Genomic DNA, 20,473 nt, shown 5'->3' with positions numbered 1-20,473 from the left:
AGATAGGTTGAAAAAATTAAACCATCTGTTTAAGAAGAAGTCACACTGTGCTCCAGGGAGAGGACATAGCTGGGACAACCAAAGATCCAACAAGCTTTTATCATTATGTAGACACATCTGCTGAATTCACTCAGAGAGTCCTTCTCACCTCCTGCCCTTTTCTCAGCAATGCTTTGATGTGGAGAGATACCTACCAGTGAGGTGGATGAGGCCTTGCTCATCTGGGCCAAGACTCTGGCTTCTCCAAAGGCTGTAGCAAGAACCCATAGGACAGGAAAGAGCAATGGAAGGATGGGTAGGACACCATTCACCTGAAAACACAACTGTAATCACCAGCAAGCACGGAGACAACAAGTCAGACCTCTCACATGACATCTTTTCCACCACAGTGAGAGAATGGCAGTGTCAGGATGGAAGGAGACTGCTTGCACTGGAAGCAGTGCAACACAGGGAGAGGCATAGGAGAGACACACATCCACCCTTAAGGGTTTGTTATGAATAAATTACATCAACTTGCAGCTGTTTTTCCTGCTGAATTTGGCATAAACTTGTAATTACAAGTTTAAAGGCAAAGGATACCATATATATAAAAATACATGGCAAGTGAGAGAGAGCAAACAACAGAAAGGGCAGTGTAGGACCAACAGCCAGGGTAGAGCTGTTGTCCTGCTCCACTGAGAGGTCCTGGATCCAGCATGCACAAAGGCATGCACAGGATACTGTCACAGGATGAAGCAAATGGCTGAGGGAGGGAATCAGCCTCAGTGGTGCTCTGGGGAGGAGGTGTAGTGAAGCTCAAACCTCTCCTTTACCTGTAGCTGAAGAAGAGTGTACTGCCAAGAAGCAATGCCAGGAGCTTTGAAAATGAAGCGCACAGCATTGGTGATCAGGAAGCCAGCCTGCAAGTCAAGCAGAGATGACACTGTCAGCTAACTGCTAGTACTTTTAGGGAAGGAGTTTTCACTGCCTTGTAATATTCTCATCCCTGGGAAAACCGAGAAGATACACGTAGTCTGCTGATGCAGTTCCTCTCTCCACTCTCACTGCTAGATGGCTCAGCATCTTTGTTCTCTGAATTGCCCAAGGTACACACAGAGTCAGCTGCATGAGTTAGGGCCTGGCCACAACTTCCTGTTGATGGCTGCAAATTCTTACTTGTATTGATAAAATATGGCTATATTCAACAACAAAGGCCTGAAATGAGACTTACCAGTACAACAGGGACAGCGTATTTCAGCATCACTGACTGTACAGTGAATCTCTCATTATCCAGGGCTGTCACAGGACGTGACAAAGCCATTTCCAGACACCACCTAAAAAAACAGAAACCAGCTTGAGATTTCAGCAACCAAGACCCTAACCCTGCACTTTCTTCAGCTATAATCCACCTAGCAGACCTGATTGGAACACTGTTCATCCCAGCTATGAGGGATGACCTTCAAAAGAGAAGCCAAGTTCCACGGTAACAGTGTTGCACTTGCCATGGTAAATTTGCAGTGCTGTTGTCTCCTCACCCACTGAACAGGAAGGCTCCATCACCCCAGTGTGTACTGAAACTCCAGCAGGCATTTCATCTCCAACTGACCAAAGGGTGTCACATCACTGCTTACATCAAATGCATGCAATCATAGAATCATTTTGGTCGAAAAGAGACCTTTAAGATCATCAAGTCCAAATTTGTGACCTCCCTGTGTTGTTTAATTTTAGTTGGGATGGGATTAGATGTAATAGAGAGTAATACTTAGTATAGTGGTTTTAGGTGCTAACCAACCAGTCAAGGACAACTGAAGACAGTAAGAAACACAGCATTGACACAGTACAGTGCACTTGAAAATCCTGGTCCTGGACAGGTCTCATTGTTAGCTGACACAAGGCAGCAGCAAGGACACAGACAAGCTGTGCAGGCATTGTGCACTTTTATTTAACCTACCTGACATTATCAATTATTGGGGTCTTCAAGACACGGAAGAGACGATACAGCTGAGGGTTCTGAGGTCCCTTCTTCACTTCTCCCCTTGGGGAAGGTGGAGGTGAGAAAGGTGGAAACAGATCTCCTGGTTCCAGAACTATGTGCTCATCATCCTAGAAAATAAAGTCAGAGCCCAAAGTCAGGGCCTCAGTGGGATCCTGCTGCAAGGGACTGGAGGTTTAGTCCAGCACAATCCCTCCCACTGCAAGTGACACAACTTGAATTTGTCACAGTTCCCTCTCTCAGGTCTCAAAATTTCATTAGCCAAACTATTGCTTCAAACTTGAAGCAAAAATAAATGCTTGTGTTCAAGTACATCTGGTTATTTCATGAAAAACGGCATTTGGAGCGAAAACTGCAATAAAATCCAACAAAGACACATGTCAAGCTTTTTCCCATCTTCTTCAAGCAACAAAATCTTTATATAGATCTTGTAATTAATTTGTTAATTTACTTCTACCCCAGGTATTTTATATTATCCTCTTTTAGAATACATCAGTGATAAGGAGAAGGTTAAAGCAGACAAACTTTATTCCTCCACAAAAAAAACCAAGATAAAGTAGAGGGTTTGTATGTCATAGCATCCTGGACAGATTCACTCCACTTATATCTAGCAGCATATTACAATTTCCCCTTGACCTGGAAAAGATGGAAATATGGTGCTTTGGTATCACATTAGTGCCTCCTGTCCATTGGGTTTGGGAGTTCATAGAGAAGATGCAGTCTGTCTCAGAAAGCACTGTCCTTGACTGAACTGCAATTTCAAGCCAGTTTCAAGGTCAGGAGAAATCAAACACTCCAATAATCTGCATACTGGGAATTAGAGTATTTACAAGAAAATCATGTGAAATGTATTGTCCCAGGCCAGGGAAATGAGACAAGGAAGTTACCTTAATTCCTCTCAGAGAAGCAAATGACTCCTGGCCTGGCCTCAGAGCAATGACATCTCCTTCTACTAACAGGCTCACAGGCAGGTTGACAAGATGACCATCCCTGTAGGCCCAGTGAAGGGACCAGGATGGAGCATAAGGCATGTGAAGGTCAGGGTACATGGAGTCTGGCCATTTCACCTCTTTCCCAAGTGTATCTGAAAGCACAAAGCATGAAAGAATGAAGTGAGAACAATTCTGGAGGTGTCAACCATACACAGGCTTACATCTTGTAGTGGCTACAGGTCCTCCAGTGCTAAGCTCAGTCCATTCCCATGACCTTTAACTCCTTCTTCTTGATGGCTTTTCCCCTCTCTCCACACAGTATTAACAACCCAACATGGTAATTTTGTAACCTTAAATACGTACTTGTACAAGGGAGAAGCTAAAGACTGGTCTTAAAACTGCTGCAGAGAAGTGAACTGTCTCCTCAGGTTCAAAAGCCCCTGTTGAGACGATGCTCAAGAACAGCAATTTATTTCCTTCTGTTCTACAACCCCACATATTCTTCTCTCATCATCTGCTGCAAGGCAGATATTTTTGTAAGATACTGAGGATCTGAATTACTCAAAGGCACAGACATAACAGACACCTACCTGATAACACATATTGGAAGTACACAGCCACATGACAGCTCAAAATAACTGTTCTACAGGACAGGCACGTGTAGGGACACAATGGTCACAGCCTGCTTCTGTGGAACACAGGGGAAGGCCTGAAACCTCCACTAGTAATGGACATGATCAGGTTTGGAGAAAAATCCAATGGCAGGAAAACTCAAATGCAAATGAAAGACAGAAGAATGAGACCTCACCATTAATCTTATCAATGATTGTCTGAAGTCTCCTTTCCACCTCTCTGCATTTCAGCCTCTCTTGACGCCCGATGGTGAGGAGATCCAAGAGGAGAAGGAGGAAGAGGGCCAATGCATTAACTATCTCAGCACCTTGGCTTTGCACAGCAAAACAGGAGAAAGCAGAAAGCAGATGAGGTTGGAGTAAATGAGCAGAACACACTGCCAGCCACCCACAGAGATGAACGCACATATGCTCAGTTGTTTATTCCTACATCCCACAGACTTATGGCTAAAAAAGAAAAGCAGGGGAGCTATGATCACACTTCCTCTTTAGAATAATGCTATCAGAGAAGTCTGAAACTATCTGGTTCAATTTTAAAACACCCCTACCAATACAGTCAAAGCATACTATGGTGCATGTGACAGCACAGCAAATTCTCTTATGAGCCACAAACTTCTCCAGGTTCAAAATCCTTCCTAACAACTCTGACAATACCTTAAGATTTTTCAAGATCCAGGAATGCTGTAGAAAAAAGATGTCTCAGTCTCTCCCTAGGACACTCTCCAAGTGTATTAGAAGTAGAATTAGGTTGGCAGAAGTTTTGTGAAAGGGTGTAAGTATGCTGATATCTAGATATCTCAACAGAATGAGGGACAGCACTGTTATTTCAGCCACACACAGTATCCAGATGATATAAAACTACCACTTGGCTTCAGTTAGCCAGCATAGGATGCTTTGCTTACCTCCCCTGTGGCTGGCTCCCATAGCAGCACAGCAGCAACAGCACTGCCAGAAGCATCAGAGATGCACCAGGCCAGTGGAAACAGGAGCAACGGTTACCATGGTACAGAAAGCTGCTCTTCCACACCTCCTACAAAAGGAGAGCAGCATACAGTCAGCATTCATGAAACACAGAGCCAGACATTTGAAAAAGCAGAGTGAGAAAGGGTGAAGGCAGCAGTTGACACTCCAGGGTGAACACAACTTTGTAAAACCCCTGAACATGATACAGAGCATCCCAGATCAGTTATTCAAAAGCTGCAGCACTAATAGTGGCTCAGCTGGACAGTCTGGGTGAACACTCTCTGCTTTCCTCTTGCCTGGAAGAATGAAAAGGCTTCTGTCCCAGGCTGCCTCATTGTCAGTAACCGAGCCAGGAACACTTTTAACATTTTACTGCTTTGTATTCAACACACACACCCCAGACAAACATAGTGGACAAGGGGAGACTGTTGAGCCTCGCAGCTCTGTCTCCTCACTTGATACAGACTCCTCAGGCACAGTGCCATTACTGGCTCCTGAAATCATTTGATCCTTCACAGCTAAAGCTTTGCTCCTGTAGAGCATCAGCATCCAGGAGAAAAGTGCTGAGAGAAACATATACTCAGGTAGCTTCCTTGTTTTGTTCCCAAGGACTTTAGTAGTCCTATAGCCAGACAGTCTGCAGCAGCAGCCTGGGAGGGAAAGCAGCCAATTTTCAGCTTTACTTTGAGAAGGGGGGACAGAGTGCCCAACCTTGTGCTGTTTGGTGCCTCACCTTCCATGAAGTGACTTTTTTCCGTTCCTTCTGATGCCCTTCCAGCAGTGCTGACAACTGGTCTCTCAGGATTGTGAGGGCTTTCTTTGTGGTAAGACCCAAACTTGAGGTCATCTCATCCTGAGGTGCCAGAAAAACAAAGTGTTTAGTGCTTTTCTTTTTAGGCTTTTTCCTAGTGGCTGACTGAGCACCCTACTGTGAATGTCCTACACTCATCATCACCAGTCTGATTCTCCATGTTCCTGAAATCATCTTCCCTCCTGTGAACTTTAGACTGCTGGCTGGAATTAGAACATTTAGATCATATCAAGTAAACAAACCTGTGCTGGATAAATACCTTATCAAAGCACAATACCAAGTCATTTTGGCAAAACAAGATTCTAATCAGCAGAGGCTGGGGACAAGACAAAGGGAGGCTGCTCAGCTCTGGATTTATACAGGCTTGAACTGGTATCAGCTTGTAGAGACAACACAACACAGTTATGGTAGAATTTTAATGATACAGGATGGATTTTGCTAACAGTAATAACAATAAAGTAGCAGAATATCCCCGACACTAAATAAGAGGGGTCTGATTTCCACAGCTGTTACAAGTTTTCAGTTACAAATCCTGCCTCTGTGACTCCTTTGACACAGAAACCTCCACATTTAAGTTCTAAGCCACAGATTAGTTCAGGAGACAGGACTCCAGCATCAACTCCCCCTCTTACAAAAGAGAGCACTAGAATTGTACAAAGGAATTTGGACTTGAAGGAAGCACACAGAGCCCAGAGTCAGTGCTCCAGTGCTTCAGTGCTCCTGCACTGGTCAGCAGAGGAAGAAGCCTGAAAGCACACAACTCAAAGGTGTGCAATCTGGAAAGCCCTGTCACATGATGCTAATGACAAGGCAGTGGGGTAAACCTCTGCATTTCTGGGGCAAGAACACAAGCACTTTCTTTCAAATCAGAATGCAGTAAGGTACCATGGGTAGCAGATTGATGAAAGTGAATCAACAAGGAAAAGCAGGTAGGTGTCCATGAGAGGGCTACAGCAGATACTCAGGAAATAGTCAAGAAAAGTTGTCATTTACAAACACTCTGAGGGTGTACAGTGCTTAGGATATCCTGCACACTAGAAATGCTCAGGTGCATAATGCTGCTTACAGAGTACAGAACTACTGAACACAAAGCCGGCAGGAAGCTTCCCTCTCTGGTCCCCAGCAGTTTGACAGGCAGCCCAGCAAACAGCTCAGGCAGGAGCTGCAGCTCTTCCTGCTGTGGCAGTCACCAGCTCTCCCCAGCCCTGCCAAATCCACCCTAGTCGCAAACTGCAGCAGCTCTGCTCTTTGGGAGCTGCACACACGCTCAGCTCTGCAAGTGCAGCTCAGCTACAATCTGTACTTTTCTTCCTGTCCCTTAACTGAGTGATTAACACTTGCTGCAGACTAATCTCGGACTTCAGACTCATTTGCATTGATGGTCCAATCTAAAACTGTAACTTGAGTCAAGGAGTAGCAGATAGACATCTTTAAATTACCATCTACCACTCACACACACACACACACACACTCACACACTCCCCATCTACCAGGGACAATTTGAAACAGCAAATTCTGGCCAGGCAGAGTCTAGCAATGCTGCTTGAACTGCACTTTTACCAAACTAAAAATAATCCTGCTGGAGTTTTCATTCTCTGTGTCAGTTTTAGGAATTGAGGAAGCAGTTCTGTGTTGTTCTTGGAAGCAGCCCAGGTAACATCAGCACAGGACTAAACATAGGGAGTCTCTCAAAGACTCCCAGAGGAGAAGATGGCAGGCAATGTATCTGGCAACAGACAGGCTGCTGCAGCACGGGAGTGCTGCAAACAGGGAGTGCCTGAGAGCAACCCGGAGCAAGTGACAACAAGGCTTCTCTCTCTCAGCTGACTCCTGCCTGTTTAGGGCATTGCAAAGCACCCACAAAAACACACATCCTCTCCAAGACAGGGAAAGCAGACAGATAAATAAAAGACACAGAATGAAAGGCTTGAACTTTCTCATTGAAGAGGGACTTGAACTGAAAAGCAAAGTCTGCTTAGACACTGAGCTGGTTCCAATGGATTCATCAAGAGCTGCAGAAGAAACAAGAAGAAAGCTGCACTTAAATGCCAGCATCTAGTACAGTCACACACTGCCTGGAAAGAGAAACTGTCACATCACAGCAGGAAGCAAGCAGAAAAAAGCAGCAAATAGAGGCAATCAAAAAGGTTTCTGAAATACTTGTGCATCTGCTCCAGCCTTTACACAGCAGTTACTGTTTTGCCATAGCATCAGTAAAGGTAAGGGCAGCCACAAACAGAGGTGGCTGTAGCAGGTGAGAAAGGACAAATGCAGACTGTGACAGAGTTGAAGGGGAAGAATGTCAGGAAGGGCAGAGATTGTTAATCACTCATCCTCACACTTAAAACATGGAGTATTGGGCAAAGCAGGCAGAGCCAGCCTCGTAAACAAAAGCTGTAACAATGTGTGAGAGGCTGCCCACCCTGAGCCAGAAAACCTACTGCCCCTGAGCACCGAGGGAAAGCAGTTGGAACCCAGGAATGGAAGGGACAGGTGAGAAGAGGAGCCACCCTGGGCTCCTGGCAAGGGGCAGCTCTAGGTTTTTGCAACAAGAGCTGTCCAAGTCCTCAACTGCTAATGAGTCATTTTTCAAATGCCCTAAAGTAAACCTTTGGTATATGGTGCTCTTAAGCTGTCCCAGAGAGATCTTTGCTGCCTTTCATCAGCTTCAGGTGCTCTTCCTGCCACAAAACATGAGGTGAGCACCCCAGGGTGAAGAAACCATTCACAGGAGGTGTTCAAACATTAATGGAAACTCAACATCCACATCTTTGCTTTGAAAAGTTGCATTCAAAGAGTAATCTGCTAATTTTCAGGTCAAAAAAACAGCAAGACACCTTCCCAGAGAGCTGCCTTAGCTCTGAAGAACAAAAAGAGAAAAACAGGCAGTGAATTCCATGTTAGAGTGAAAGAAAATCCCTGCTGGGTATCAGGAGACATTTTAAAAGCCTGTACTTTCCTTTTGCCCACAGCTAAAGGGACAAAGTCCTGAGGAGAAAATAAGCAGTTCCTTCCTCCTTTGCCCCAAGAGACTGGAGAGCACACCAGCCTCTAAGTGCACTTGGGCTCCTCTGGAGCTGCCCCTGCCCTGGCTACCACAGCCTTCATCCCAGGGGTGTGACTGCAGCCAGGTAAACACAGGATGATTGCAACTCTCTGCCCTGCAGATGATACCAAAGCTCTCAGGAGCTGTAATCTGCAAGATGGCTATTAAGGAAAAACACAGTGCAGGAGAGGGGCTTTTTTGTGCACGTGATTTTATTTTCTAGAGAGAATGAATGTGCTTGGGAGTGGAAGGGAGGATGAAGAGATACATGAATTTCTGCACTTTCACTAAATATCCCACATGTTACATTACTGCTTAGCTTGCCTGCAAACATTAGGGGAAAGGAACCTGAGCTAGATTTAGCAAATGCTCAGGTTTAAGAGCTGGTTTGGCCCTTTGGGAAGGAGACAAGAAGCAGCTCTCAGCTATGTGATGGGGAGCCATAGAATCTGTAGACTTTTCTTTGCCTTCTCCTCTCAGTTGGCACTCCATACTTTAACAATGGGAAATTATTTGGCAAGTACCCAGTGATCCAGGAGCTTGTTTGTATCTGCAGCCTTGCCTGGCTCACAGCAAAAAGTCTTCCCTTGCCTTCCCCATGGGTTTCAGGGGCATTTTCAGACCAATAAGCAGGAATTTTCTTATTTTTAACTCTCACAACGTGAAGTTGTTCCTGAGCATCACCACCCACTCAAGCCTGCTGCCCACAAGCTACCTTCATCCTCACACAAAATCACCACTGACTCCTGATCCCTCCTAAAACTCCCATCCTCTTCTTTTACACACAGAGACATTCAAGAATGGTTATCAGCTATTTTCACACTTCCTGCTATTGGATGAAAGACAGAGGGTTTGCTCCACCCTTCAAGAAGATGGAGCAGAGATCAGAACGGATACAGGTGAGCAAAGGACCCAGAATATTAGTATCATTAAGTCCTGCCACATACAGTCATTACACATCCAGAGTGGCATATTTATTTGTTGTGTCGTACCACGTGTGGCAAACATTCTTAAAAATCATACTAGAGCCCAAATATAATCTTTGCTTTACAGAGCAAAGTGGGTTGAATCATCCTTTCACCTTCTGTGGATTCAGTTGCTTGCAGAATAATGGCTTCTCCCCAAGACTGGTGTACACTCGAAGGGAACTGCCTTTACAAAGATTGTTTCAACAAATAAGGGAATAGAAAACAGGAGATTTGCTAGAAGCTTCAATTTTCATAGATTGCAGATCCACCCCTCTGATTCAGAGCAGTATGGAAAACCCCTACAAGGCAGCTGTCAGACCATTTCCCTCCTTCCAGGCTGCACACACTAGGCCCCTTTTTTAACACTTGTGCTTGATTGCTTTTCAGATTTAAACAGTTGGAGGCGGGGAAACTGGGCAGCAGAATGTTCTTCCTTTTCCTGAGACCTGTTTTGCATCCCTTAGCAGAGAAAGAAGGCAGTTTTTCATTTAACAATGACACTTTGCAGGCTATTCATCTACTTCAGGGATTCCACCTCCAGATATGTAAGCATTATTCAGCTTCAAAACCACCTGAGAAGAAGTAACTCCATCAAGTACTTTTGCATTTAGTATTTTAAGTCAGATTCTTGCTTAGGATAAAGCACAACATGAGACATAGTGGGGGGTTTTGTGTCTTATCAGAGAGGATGGCAGACACAATACAGATGACAGCACTGCAGTTTTGGGGGACAACATTTCTTACAGCTGGCTAGTGCTAGAGAGGGATTTCTTCTTCTAAAGCAAACCATGCATCAGCATGCTACAACTGAGGCTGCTTAGTGCTTAGACTGCCTGCAGTGGCACATCCACGCTACAGAATGATACAGATGCAAGCCAATGTACAGGCCACTCTGGGCAGAAGTTGCCCTTTCCTACCTGTGTTCTTGGTCCCAGTTATACTTTTTGTCTTTTTTAGTGCTCATCTGATTATTTTCCAAAAAAGGTCTGATCCCTGACTCCTGGCAAGACTGCTTCTCTAGTGATCCAGGCTACACAAAGTCTCCACTCTGACACATTCCTACACCACAGAATGACCTTTTGATTCACACTCTAGACTGTCAGGACAGCTGGATTCTGTTCTGCCACAGATTTCTGCATGATGTGAAAATCAGATGCTCTTCTGTGCCTTAGTTTCTCATCTCTCTAACAGGACTACCAGCTTCCTACTGACTACAGTCGATGTGAAGATTACAACATTCACCAACTCACCTGCAACAACGACTGGAAAGTACAGGAAAAAAAAGATATACATGTTGATAGCTGCACGATTCAGGCAGCTGCATCAAGCAGATCATGGATCTGTGGGGATCACTGCCTTTAAAACTGGACATGCTGGAAAAGGTACCAGAAAGCACAGGGAACAGAGCTATTAAAGTTGGTTTAAAAGTCACCTGACATGAGCTTGGCAGCCACAGCTTAGCTGTTGGTGGTCTCAAATCAAATGAAACAAGCAAAGTCTTCAGCACAGCAGTGCCTAAATTAATGGACAGAGCAACAGTCAACAACTGTCTCCTTCTTCCATCTGTAGCAACAGAATGAAAGGCAGCCCAGACCTCCCCCTGCCCCTGAACAAAAGAGACCCCACAGTTGGTAACTGGGGGCTGGTGGGGGCTCCAGGGTGGATGCTGGCTTTGAGGCTTTTGAGCTCATCACTAACAGGGCCTGTAGACTTACAGCTGCAGGAACACAGACCTCTGAGAGATCTGGGCAAAGCAACACTAATCAGCTGCCTGAATCACCATTGCATTTTGGTGGGAACAGAGTCCATTTTAATCCAGACAATGACATTCACATTTTATGCCCTCCATAAAGCACAGAGTAAGATGCCAACAGGCATCAACCTTTCAACATGGGTAAAGCAAAGCCCAGCACTTTGCTTCTTCCTCAGCCAGCAGCAGCTCAGTGTCAGAGAGAGAGGCAACTGCTCCCAGTGCAACAGCCCAGCTCTGAATTGTACATTCCTCGGTCTGTCTCTTCAGCTCTGTTTGAAGCAACAAATCCCTAACCATAGTTACCTGCCTCACCTGTCTGCTGACAGGATGCAGCAGTGTTTATGCAGTGCTTTGAAGCTCACCTCTACCACACAATTATCAGGCTTTAATTACTGTAACTTATCCAGTGACATTATTCCTCCAAGTTCAGAGAGCAGTTAGAGGTCTGTATTTATTCTGGCTTCAACACAGAGCACACTGCTTTGTGCCAATGCAGAGCTTGCTCCAGAGGATGCTAATCCCCTGACAATGGCCAGCAATGCTCAGAAATCCACAGAACTTCAGCACATCTTTCATCCTGCTGTTAGCTTCCTTCCCATCCCCGCTTCTTCAGTTGAAGACTTTGGGGATTAAAACTATGACACAGCCTTGCAGGTGCACTGTGAGACATGTTTCAAAGGGATAAGGAGGTTGAACAGCTACAAATCAAAGCCCATAAAAGAAACTGACAAATTTGAATCATGAGGCAGAGGGGCAGCAAAGCAAGAGTCAGCAGCTAAAATCATGTTTCATGTTTCCCTCCTCCTGTGGGCTCTAGGGTTAAATCTGCAGCTTAAAACAGTGATTCTTTCTCCATCACCTCCAACAACAACCCATTCCCTAGCTAAAATCATCATCCACTGCCTCAGGTCCCGCCATAACCTCTTTCCCCAAAACCTCAAAGCTCTTCCTGCACCATCACATCAGGCAAGATGCAGCTTGGGGAGGGAGACAGGGAAAGCCATTTTGAATTGAAATGTTAAGGGAGAAAAACTTACTTTGCGGCATTTGCCTTGGTGGGGGATCCAGAGATCAGCCTGCTTGAAGAGCATCTGGGCTAAATTCCTGAGCCACTTCCCCAGCAACTTGCACTGCTGCTGCCCTCCAAAAATGAGAGAGCAAAGAGAGAGAGAGAGAGAGAGAGCGCAAGACTGTGCAGAGCCAAGCGCTGCAGAGAATGAGACAGAAGCAGCAGAGTGAAGCACCAGTCTGCTGATTAATTCAGCCTGTTTCCAGTCACGCTGCAGATCCAGCAAGGAGGCGGTGGATGGGGGTAGGGGGGTGAGGGAGAGAAAGGGAGGAAAAAAGAGGCAGAGAGAGAGAAGAAAGTTTGCCCAGGATAGCACCAGATGTCTATAAGAATGGTTTATTCATCAGATGGAGCCCTGGGTTCCCTGCCTGGAGAGATGCATATGCATGCACACTAAGGTTGATGCTGACAGTGGTCTGTGGAAAAGCAGATGGCAAATTAGACAGGACAAAGTGCTATAAAATATATTACAAGGGAAGGAACACCTGAGCAGGCAAGGAAAAATACTAGATTGAGATGGAGAGACCCAGGAATGCTAACTCCCCTACATAAATCTTCCAGATGATTCTACAGCTTTGGATTCAAGCTCAATTCAAAAACATAAGCATTGGTTATTTAAACAAGTTGAGATGGTTACAGGTCCAGTCTGAAGCATTCCCTTCCCTCTTGTTGATAAAGAAAACAGCAAAAGCCCCTCTCAGCATCCAATATTCATGACATGCTGAGCCACAGAATCTAAATTAATATGTGCACAAGAATTCTTCATAGCCACACACCAGGCCTGGGGCTTCTCTTTTACTAACACCTGGGCAGTGGCATAGAGAAGGCAAAGGATTAGTGTAGACAGGGAAGGGCTGGGTAGAACAACAGTTAATGGGATAAAAAGGCCCTTGGAGGTGGAGTAGGAATGAGCCTTGGCTCTCATCCTCATCTTTTACAGGAATGCTTCCTTCTCATTGTTAGAGGGAAGCACCTTTATAAGTAGGTTTTTATATAGCTCCCACTTTGGCACTGTCCTATTTCTGTCTGGGGCTTCTCAGCTCTGCAGAGCAATCACTAAACCAATTACTTTTATTCCACAGAGAAAAAGGTAAAGGACTGGCCCAGAACCATGTCAACAGCTTGCCAAGGACTGCAGCTGGCTGGTACTGGATGAAACAGGCACTGCAAAGACTCAGCATATCATGTTGCCATGAAGACTGTGGAGGCTCATGTACAGGTATGAGGACTTATCTACCCTCCCTGGCCAAGCTCTTCCCTTCCTTTCCCTCCCCAAGGTTTAGGTACCTAAATAGGCACAGCCCATATTCTGTGCTTGAAGCCAGAAGTGTAGAGATTAAGAGGTCTTGATAGTTACAATAAATCCAACACAGGGTCTAGTTATCACTTTTGTGTTGACACTGAGTTACACACCAGCATGTAGTCTCACAAAGCTCTTAAAGCAAAGTTGAAGGGAAGCAGACACTGCACTTAATGAAACTTCAGGAGAAGGCAGGAGGAGAAAGAGACAAGACATCCTTCATCTTTCTGTGGGGCATTTTGTTTCCTAGACAACAATTTCAAACTGCAGAGAGGAACAAAATGTCCTAATGGCACAATTTTCCCTTCCTTCCTCTTTTCCTGCTAAGAAACTATTCACCTACTCACTTCAACACAAGAAAAAAGGAAGGAGAAAAAAGAAAGGATCAACAACATGAAGTAAGAATGGACAAACCCTCACATGACATAGATGTAACACCCCTCTCTTAGCATTTGACGATCTGCTTCACATGGCTCTGCACCTTCTGCAGACTAGAATGCATGTGAATAGAACATTTAGCTGGTGACAGTGCAATACCAGGAATAACACTGATGTTTCATGCAGTTAAGAGGTCCCAACACAACTTTCTTCCAGCTCAAAAACTCTGTCTGTGGTTGTGAATGCAAATGGAAATGGATCAAACTCTCTCTTCTTGTTTAACCCATTCTTGAGAGACCTTTCTCCAAAGGGTTTTGTGTAGGGCAGTAATCTGTACTATGTAACTTCCTTCTGATAATCATTGAGTCATCATAAATTATATCTGGCCAGGCATTTGTGCATTAAATAACAGAAAGAAAGAGCAGAAGCTGTAAATTTGAGATCTGAAAAGAAACTGGCTAGAAATAAAAAGGTGAGTATAAAGGCAGGGACAGAGATCCATACAAAAACTGCAGCACAGATGAGACACACCTGTGGAAAAAGGATCAGTTTGTGAAAAAGCCCTTAGAAGAAGAGCTGAGGTTTTGGAGAACAGTGGGGAACAAAAGCAGTGATACAGTTACTGGCAAGCTGAGAGGAGGCAAAGGACTGGGGCTGCTTTTCAGTCCAAAGGTAGGACTGCAGCTCTTGTTTAGGCATCCTGGAATGACAGCTAAGGACCAATAGTACTGGAGCTGGGGCAATGTGGAGCACAGCTCAGGCTCCCTGAATACATTTCCAGGCTCTGGCCAAGAGGCACAGTGCTGTATCCAGGCAGCAGCAATTACACTGGGGTAATACAGCTCAGTTGTTATTGGTAACTGTGAAATGGATGATGGCAAGAGTTTTTCATAGTTGTGTTGCTACAAATAACAGCCTACACCAGAAGTAAATCAAACTCATGAGCCTCACACTTTCCCGTGGAAATCAACCCTGCTGTCTCTCTTGGTATATGCTGAGTGAGTCTTGAAGCAGAGATTCTGGCACCTTTCACCAGTATTAAATTCACCTCAGAAACACACAGAAAATTTAGAAGTGAGAAGAAGAGGAAAACGAACAAAGTATCAGCACATTTAATTTAAGAAGGTTTTGGCATTGCACTTAAAACACTCTCTGCCTTTCTCTGCAGTGTCTGGCTTCTGGCAAAAATTGGAAGGTGCTCTACATTACACCTGAGAAACTCTGATCCTCAGCCATTTCTAACAGTTGTCAGTGCTGTAGCACTGCTCTAAGCACATCTTCTGTTCCAGGAGTCCTAACTCTTCATCATACAGATATATTACAGCAAAGAGATTGCTTGCAACTAGATTTGGGACTGATATTTTCACTTGGGTTCATTTTATTTTTAGCATTTTAAAATAAACCTAGCACATCAAATTCACTACTGAGGTTACACAGCAGGTTAACTTGTTCCCTTATCAGTATATATGTGTCCAAATTCTTCACTCTGAAAAGGAAGATGGATTCCACCTTCAAGGGGATGTATGTGCATTATTTAAAAGAAAATAGGAGCAAACTCCTTAACACCAAATCATATACTGATAACAAGAATAAAAGTGTGGTCTTTCCTCAGAATCCAAATGAAGTTGTAAGATGCAGCTGTATTGCATCAATGGGCTTGGGGTTTTTTTGATTCCTGTTGAAAAGACTGATGGTCTCTTGCCTTCACCTTTAATCCCCATTCAGGAATTCAAGTCATAGTCAGCAGAGGATGATTCCTCTCCCCTAACTTCCTTGTGCAGGACACTTTCCTAACAGGTCTTTTAAAGGTCTTTTACAATACTCTCCACACTGTTGCCTGTTCAGCAATTTGATATGCTCCTTCTGTGTCACACAGTGAAGAACATCATATGAGAAAGAGAGAGGTGAAGCACAGACAGTGACCTACAGTGAAAGTGTCCCTGCTGTGTTCTGCAGGGGCTGCAGCAATGCTAGTGTTGGCATTCTCAGATCCCACACAGAACACACACAGTACAGGATGGTAATTGCATCATCTCTTCAAATGATCGATACCAGATTAGCCCATTATGTCATTTACAAGCAAATAAATAATTATTTTCATTGGTATGTTAGTTCCATAGTAAATACAGCAGTCTGATATAAACCAATACAGTTCAAACACATCCCCTGAGCACACTAGCACCAAGAAGTTTAGGCACGAGTAAACCCAGACTTTCCTGCCCTAGCACATTACAGAACAGAAAATCCAGCAAAGAAGAAGAATAATAGGTAAGTGCAAGAGCTGACATGAAAAATGCAGTGCCTTTTAAGTCACTTAGACTGCTGTAGTATTCTTTTAGAGCAGTTCTGAGTCTAGGCGATTTTCTAACAGGTATTTTGCACTGATGAACAAACTCACTTCTTGATGCTGGAAGCGCTGTAAATAAAACAGCAAGAAAGGAATACACGCAGAATAACAGACAGCAAATGTGATCTGGCTTACAGTGGAGCTTACAGTGTGGTGGAGAGAGAGACACCAAAAAGGAAAGCCAAGAAGGTCCTCTTACCAGAGCCAGATGAGAGCTTGGCATATACAATGTTCTCCACTGGTCTCAGACTACCTGTCCCATTTCTGATTGGGATCCAGATTAAAGAGCAGTTCACTGTTTTGAGTAAGCAATGCATTTAATAGGTGGCTGCTGAAACATGGCTAAAACGTGAGTGACCAGCAGACTGAAATGATGAAAATCCTTTTACTTTTGGTAAGTTAGTAACATGTGCCAAGTTTACAGTCTCCTGACAGACACAGCAGATATGTCTTTTTAGCTTCTGTAGCAGCTATTCATGAAAATCTCTCTTTTCTTTTTCCTTTGACTCTCAAAGCATGGCAAGATAGCAAGAGACAGATTGCCCCATCATGAATATCTAAACTTATCTGTCACTTTCTAAACCAGATCTAGAAATACCATCCTGCAGCACTCCCTAGAAAGGCACGCAAGAAATACATACATTTACCATCTGGAAAAAAAATGGACTCATATTCTTTTATTACCTTAATTTATTTTAGAACTCTTCTCAGTGAATTCAGCCTCTCAAATAAAGACAAGTGCCCAAGGGACTGAAGCCCTACCTTAAACCTCAAGAAAGACACAGCATGTACTTTTGTTCCATGATGATGTCTCGGTCCCAGCCTGCAATGGACTTACCTACTACTGACACAAGCACATATATCCCTAGGAATGTGAAGGTGACAGAACTCTCAACTTTGATACTAACCATAGATGATATCACCACATAACATTGGTGAGTCTTGACCCAAAATAATGAAAGACATTTAAAAGGACTCAACATTTGGGCTGGGCAGGATCTTTCTCAGGAATCCTACCTGACACTTCTCCTTGAGGTCCATGGCTACGCAGTTCTGTAAGCATGTCCAGCGAAAAGGGATTGCTCCTCAGGGGAGAATGTCCCTTGGGTAGAGATGAGCTTGGCTACAATTGTCACATCACCATCTGTGGAAACACAAAGGGGAAGCAGTCAGTCTCCACACATCACTCACTTTAGGACAAGAAAGTGATGAAATTCACAAAACTCAAATTACAGGACTGGTATTTAAAAGAAGGAGAAGAGGGAGCTGAATGTTTTTAGTAGTATATCACCCCTTCCTTACTTAGAACTGACCCCATTAGCTTAAGCCCCCTCAAAAACTGGCAGCAGTAGATTAATTAAGTTCCCTGCAGCTCAGAGCGAGAGTATTATTGCAGCCCTGATACTTTTGGGCAAGCCTCCAAAAAAAGCTGACAAAGCATTGGATTCCACCAGGTGTTGGAGCATGCTGTCACCCACGGCTATTTGTCTTGCTGTTCTTATCTACCAGGAGCTTTGTCCAGCTAATCTCTAATGAAGCCTGCAGTAATGATTCTCCCATTTGCTGAACACCACATCCAGTCTTTGACAGGTTATACTTCTGGGCTGAGCATGTATCCAACTGCCATTAAATAGGTCAGAAGTCCTAAAAACTATCTGAGATTAACAGGGAATTAGGTCCTTTTTTTTCTTCTTTTTTTTTAATTAGAAAAACTGAGACTCTAACAGAACTGAGGTAGGAAACAGCTCTGGAATTCACATCCTCCTTCTACCCCATCTCCTCCTTGATCTTCCATAGCAAATTTCTTCTTCAATATATACAGAAAGTCTTTTCTGCTTAAAACAAAGGATCTGTGTACACTATTCCAGAGGACTCTCTCACATGGAAACACAATGAGATATTATAAGATTATGCCATGATTGGTTTTGGGAAAGTTTTTGTAGGTTAGTAACTCTTGATTTTATTTTTTAATATCACACACAAACTCAGGGCTTGGACATCTAATTCTTGTAAGTCCAAACAAACAAGGAAGCAACTAGATCTGCAAATCAATCCAAACCACTCATGCATTTCCTAGCTACAAAAGGACAGGCTTTTTACTACCCTGGTCTATACCATACTGTCTTCTTCAAAGGATTCTAGAGATCTCATCCTTGTGGCACTACTGGCACTCATCCTGTAGCACTACTCTCCATGATGCCACATAATTTCAAGGAAAACAAAAGGCATCCCAAACTTAGTCATAAAGCCACTTCTTCCCCACACTGAAGAGTTAGATCTCAGTATTTTCTCTCATGAAGGCAAGTCCTGCACCTGCATTCTGGGCAGCAGCAAGCATTCAGTATTCAGACTGCTGGTTATCAAAGAACTGCTTGCAGTACAGCAGCCAGCACCTGCAAGTGCTGGGTTTTGGCTGCCAGCTGGCTGGCATGAGCCACAAGTTTGGACTCTGCCCTACTTTTCTGTTCTGTGACCCTTATCTGTGTGCACACACCAGGGAATTAAGGTTTTTTTCTGTCACTTCATATCCCTGTCAGGCCAATTAGCAATTGCAAAGAGAGAATAAGTCAAAGTTGCTGGAGCAGAGCTGACAAAGAGGACTGGGAGTGGGAAGGAGGAAAACGTACTTTTATATGCTTGTGTGTAGCAGCTTAGAGCCTCTGTATCTTGCCTTTAACTTGAGAGTGACTTCAATATAAGGAAAGGCAAGAGAAGATGATTTTTCAGGAGAAAATGGTCACTAACAATAAAAGGGCTAAGAAACAAATCCATTATTCTTTTTTTTACTCCTCTCTGATGGAAGATTTATTAGTAGATCTACTGAAGGATTTATGCACTGTGCTCTCACTCATTCAAACAAAAGTTAAGCACTTGCATTTCTCTCTGGACCTGGACATCAAAAGCATAATTATCTGTGACACAACAGGGTAACTGGGAAGCCAAAGTCACAAAAGCAGAATGAGAAAAAACATCCTGGACTGTTTGTGCTAATCCCATGGAGCCCATATAATCAGCAGCAGTGGGTGGCTGTGGCTGGAGGGTAGGGGACATGCAGGGAGGCAGCTGGGCAGGAGGCAAGATTTGCTGCACAGCCACGACTGACATTTTGGTTTAGGCAGCAAACTGAAATGTGATCCTGAATGCAAAATACACCATTCCTTAAAGTTCAAGGCACATCATCTGCATGCTTAACACCACCACTCTGAAGTCTTTCAGTGCTGGGAAGCACAAGGGTATTGCAAAGATGAAATATTCATTGGCAAAAGTTAATCTTCCTGGCTAGAGAAATTCTAAAGCTGTTATAATGAACAATATAACAAGAGCTTGCAAAAGTAATCAGTGGTGGATGTTGCTTCATCATCACACATGCTCAGAGCTTCTCCAAAACTGACCTGAAACCCAGAACCACTTGTTTTTTCCCATATCCTCAATTTAAGGTGCCAACAGTGGTCATTGTAGACATTTCAAACAGAGAAAGCAACTAAGACAACTCTTTCCTGAGCCCATTTGGATACACAATGCACGCAGAATGTTTCATTTTTCAAAGGGGAACTACATTTTCTTCTTTCATTTAGACCCAAGAATTCCAAACCCAAATAGGTTGGGATATCCTAGTATTACAATAACTGAAGCCAAAAGCAATGACAAGCTACAATGGCAAACCATCCTCCCTGGACTTCTGCACCAGGACTGGCACTGGAGCCACATCAAACGTGAATTGTGTGCATTCACACAAATGAAACACTGTGTTTTCAGGCTCTCCTGTGAAACCCAAGGATTTCAAAGCACAACAACTTAATATTGTGAGCACAACCTCACATCAGTATATCAGTGTTGAAATTTAAATAGGAATGATAAGTTATACACAGAACTTATAAAACAACTAGCAAACTGAAAGATCAGGTAACTATACAACCTATAAACCCTTAGAAAGAAAAACGAGTTTCAGAAGCTGCAAGTCTTTAGGGAGAAAAATAAATCAACCTAATGATACTGTTTTCCCTAAAGTGTTCAATCACTGATGCTCTCATGTTATTTGCTGAAAATTCCCAATGTAGATTAGTCTTTGAAAAACGATGAGGAATCTGAACACTTCTTGCTGCCAAAATGAATTCCTCAAGAACAGAAGCCTGAACAGAAGCCTGATCTGTCACCAAGAATAGAAACACGGGGGAAGAGATAATAACCAAAAAAGCAGCTGCCTTGGAGAAAATGACTTAGATTAGAGATGATTGTTTGGATATCAGCAGAACCATATGGTCTTCCTACTCATGACTAGCTGATGGCTGCTTGATAATTTGC

The 20,473-nt window shown here is 43.8% G+C and overlaps 1 protein-coding gene across 5 annotated transcripts in view; it reads right to left on the bottom strand.

Moving 5' to 3' along the window:
- Positions 1–20,473, bottom strand: part of TMEM94 (transmembrane protein 94) — a 49,973-nt gene that overhangs the window by 25,662 nt on the left and 3,838 nt on the right. For 4 of the 5 annotated variants that reach the window (XM_062011001.1, XM_062011002.1, XM_062011005.1 and 1 more), the window contains exons 2-10: positions 17,189–17,315; positions 5,233–5,352; positions 4,439–4,566; positions 3,713–3,849; positions 2,860–3,056; positions 1,931–2,082; positions 1,211–1,313; positions 813–899; positions 195–311 (exon numbers count right to left, since the gene is read on the bottom strand). In XM_062011001.1, the coding sequence (XP_061866985.1) occupies positions 195–311; positions 813–899; positions 1,211–1,313; positions 1,931–2,082; positions 2,860–3,056; positions 3,713–3,849; positions 4,439–4,566; positions 5,233–5,352; positions 17,189–17,212 (1,065 nt within the window). In that variant the 5' untranslated portion in view covers positions 17,213–17,315. Of the gene's footprint in view, positions 1–194; positions 312–812; positions 900–1,210; positions 1,314–1,930; positions 2,083–2,859; positions 3,057–3,712; positions 3,850–4,438; positions 4,567–5,232; positions 5,353–17,188; positions 17,316–20,473 lie in introns of those variants that run through there. The other variant, XM_062011003.1, reaches the window with a different exon arrangement.

The sequence above is a fragment of the Colius striatus genome, chromosome 18 (genome assembly GCF_028858725.1).
Source record: "Colius striatus isolate bColStr4 chromosome 18, bColStr4.1.hap1, whole genome shotgun sequence".
Classification (NCBI taxonomy): domain Eukaryota; kingdom Metazoa; phylum Chordata; class Aves; order Coliiformes; family Coliidae; genus Colius; species Colius striatus.
Note: the sequence above shows the minus strand (reverse complement) of the source record. Positions and strands in the feature narration are given on the sequence as shown.